We start from the raw sequence: 3,686 nt of genomic DNA, 5'->3' as shown, positions 1-3,686 counted from the left end.
AATGTCATAATTTGGAATGGGGGAGTATGGAGTGAAGAGTATTATGGGTGATCCCATCGGGCATACAATTGAGAAGTATTATAGGTACATTTGCACAGTAAATGTAAAAATGTTGACTCCGGGGGTCTCGGAGCAAAGCGTATGGGTAGTCTCATTAGTTGTACAATTGGGCAGTATAACATGTACATTTGCCTAGTAAAAGTCAAAATTTTGACTTTGGGGGTCTCGGACAACAGCATATGGGTGGTCTGATATGTTGTACAATTGGGCAGTATAACTTGTACATTTGCCTAGTAAAAGTCAAAATTTTGACTTTGGGGGTCTCGGACAACAGCATACGGGTGGTCTGATATGTTGTACAATTGGGCAGTATAACTTGTACATTTGCCTAGTAAAAGTCAAAATTTTGACTCCGGGGTCATCTGACCGAAGTCTATGGGTGTTTTAATAGGATGTACATTTGGGCGGTATAATTTGTACATTTGCCTAGTAAAAGTCAAAATTTTGACTCCAGGGTCATCTGACCGAAGTCTATGGATGTTTTAATAGGATGTACATTTGGGCGGTATAATTTGTACATTTGCCTAGTAAAAGTCAAAATTTTGACTCCAGGGTTCTCTGACCGAAGTCTATGGGTGTTCTCATAAGATGTACAATTGGGCGGTATAATTTGTACATTTGCCTAGTAAATGTCAAAATTTTTGACTTCGGGGGTCCAGGACCGAATAGAATGGGCAGACCCATTGGGCGTACAATTGGGCAGTACAACTGTACACGGGCAATATAAACGACGGTCACCTCAGCTGCCCAACTCTAGAAACCCTGATTCACCTCCAGTTTGAGTTCGGTGGAGCTAGAGTCCCTCTAGTGGAATTTTCATGAACTGCAGTTTTGGCAGGAGGGCTGTACACCAAGTTAGTAAAACTAGCCTCCTGCCGCCAAACAGGCAGCTTTTTTTTTTGGGAGGGTAGAGCGTCAATGTACAATGCATGCCTATTCATTTTTGTCCATTAAGGTAGTACCGGGCCTTACCCTACTCGGGACTGTACAAAGTGCTTTGCAATCTGAGCATCGGTACACCTCTCGCGCGTGTGCTGACCACATCGATCGAGTGGTTGGAAACCTTCGCTGCCAGCGAAAGGACTACGCCACTCCTGTTTACCCTAGACGGTAACTATTTCACGTTTAGGGATTATACGTCCAATATAACCAACTGGCTTACGTGCGTGGGTGAAGAGGAAGAACCCTAATATAAGCAGCTCCACACTGCTGGTGTACGGAAACCCGAAGCCTTTCAGAGGCAACCAGACAGCAGAGAGTGTGGGTGACACCAAGGTGAATCCAATGGTTAGGAACATAGTGCTTAGGATGAGAGTCAGGGTATTTGGATCATCGAAGCTCGAAACCGTGGCACTGGATTGCACACAGGGGTTAACCAAGGTGAATCTCAACAACTCAGCACTAGCTGGGGTTCCAGGGGTAGATCAACTGGACCGGTCGATGTTACACGAGGAAAACAGGAACTGTTTCACACACGATGCCATTTCACATACCGAGTCCAACTGGGCCCCTGTCATAATGTTCACAAAGTTAAAGAGGTATGGACCTGTGCCTGAGTTCACTCTTGAATATTACAGGATCACAATCCTCATGGTTCTACTGAGTCCGCAAGGATCGGTGCGATCTCTCAGAGAGCTGTTCAAGAAGGTGTCAGTGTACAGCGTGACAGACTACTAAATGCAATCATTGTGATATACAATTTGACACCCGTTGTACACCTACTGATACACAAAACTAGTCCTTGACTTCACACACTCGTACTCGTGGGTCTACCTAGCCAGCTTGCCACACTGCTCAGGACCTCTCTCTGTCCACCTTCAACCATGCGCGGCTTGATCAATTACGGGACCCATTGCAGCATAAACAGCATTGTCCAGTGCTTATACGAGACACGCGAGCTACGGGATCTCATTCTGAGCGTGGACGAGCGGGAATACCAGGCTCATAATACAGTGGCCATGAATCTCAAGGCTCTCATCCGCGAGATGAAAGAGAATGACCGGTTACCGTGCGACCCGGGCTTTCTCATAGACTCTATGAGCGTGTATAGTGGAATGTCTTTCAAAATTCAGGAGGACTCTGACCTAGTGTTCACGTGCATCATCAACGCTCTAGCGGACGGACACAGGACCGGAAAAGGCATCGGAAAACTGTGGGACATAGAGTGCGAGGAACATATGCGCTGTCTTAGTTGTAACAAAGTCCGGTCTGTACTGAAAAATGCAAATTCAATCCCCCTGTTGATTGATGGGGCTCTCCCAAACGAGCTGCAAGAATACATGAAGCAGTACGCTGACAACACGCGGACAGCATGTGACTGGCATTGCACAAACTGCCACAGGAAAACCAAGCTCGAAATCACGAGCAAAGTGGTGTCATTACCCCCGGTTGTGTGCATGAAGCTTGGACGGGTTAAAAACACAGGTAGAGATACCGCTCACATTGTAAAGATGGGAACGCGATTCGCGTTCCCGGAGACTGTGGATCTGAAATACATCATGAAAGGACCCGAAGCCAGCGTAAGCGCTATATACGAGCTGTACGCAGTTGTAGCCCACTGTGGTACTCACTATTCTGGACATTACACAGCTTATCTGCGTTGTGGAATTCAAGGGTGGTATCTTGCAGACGATGCTCACGTGAGGCTGTGCTCCTGGGCGGATGTCCAGAATACCTATGAAGCAGGATCTAACTTATACGACAGGGTTGCGTACATGCTCATGTACCACAGGAAAAGCAGCTCCCATTGAATCGTATGTGACAATAAAGCTCTGCACAACTTTGCTACCACCGTTGGTGTAACGTAATGTGTGTCCCATTTTTCAAGTAATAAACAAATGATATGTGTACCATTGTTTTGCCTCATTATCATATGACAGGAATGATCAGTACGTGATGCATTATAGAAACAAGAAACGGAGACAATCAAAGCCATTGTTACACATGCACCGGTGTTTAACGTCATTTTATTAGCTCATACAGGGATGGGTACCAAGCAGTAACATAGGTATATACCATTGCTCTAGGTTACACTGCAAATTAAACAGGGATGGGTACCAAGCAGTAACATAGCTATAAACCATTGCTCTAGCTTACACGGCTAAACTAAGCGATGCGTATCACTTTTTAACAACATATTTATCCAGAGTATTAAGGACAACCTTCAGTTCATTTGCTTTATAATCTGGATTTGAATAGGTAGATGACAGTACAACAGAGGAGCAAGGTTTGTCTAACTGAGACACACACACAGTGTTAGCCAGACCCTCTAAATATCGTATCATACAAGCACTTTGGGGTCCGGGTGCGGGCTGCTTCTTTTTCACCATACGGGACGACATGATAACCAATCTCACATTGAAACAAAATACTCAGTTTCAAGTTCACTACACCTATCAGGTTTTTGGTCCGGTGTATCACTCCAGTCCGATCTGGTATCTGAATCTTTGTCTGACCACTCTGCGGCAGATCCAGGTTCGGCCTCATCAGACCGATCAGAAGCAGATCCGGATTCGGAAGCGTCGCTCGGGTGCACTTGTCTGTTTAACTGTTCCTGTTTGCTCTCTTGCGTTCCATCGCCCGTGTAATCAGGTGTGACTTGGGTCTGATTAGCAGTAGGCTGCACA

The 3,686-nt window shown here is 45.8% G+C and overlaps 1 protein-coding gene across 1 annotated transcript; it reads left to right on the top strand.

Moving 5' to 3' along the window:
• Window positions 1–1,883: 1,883 nt before the first annotated feature.
• Window positions 1,884–2,810, top strand: LOC117593500 (ubl carboxyl-terminal hydrolase 18-like). The gene has a single exon (XM_034288899.1). It carries the CDS (start codon window positions 1,884–1,886, stop codon window positions 2,808–2,810), a length of 927 nt encoding a protein of 308 aa, XP_034144790.1.
• Window positions 2,811–3,686: the final 876 nt, after the last annotated feature.

The sequence above is a fragment of the Esox lucius genome, chromosome 20 (assembly GCF_011004845.1).
Source record: "Esox lucius isolate fEsoLuc1 chromosome 20, fEsoLuc1.pri, whole genome shotgun sequence".
Lineage (NCBI taxonomy): Eukaryota > Metazoa > Chordata > Actinopteri > Esociformes > Esocidae > Esox > Esox lucius.
Note: the sequence above shows the minus strand (reverse complement) of the source record. Positions and strands in the feature narration are given on the sequence as shown.

Coding starts and splice junctions, on each gene's coding strand:
- LOC117593500 (XM_034288899.1), top strand. CDS start 1,884: ATGCGCGGCTTGATCAATTACGGGACCCATTGCAGCATAAACAGCATT.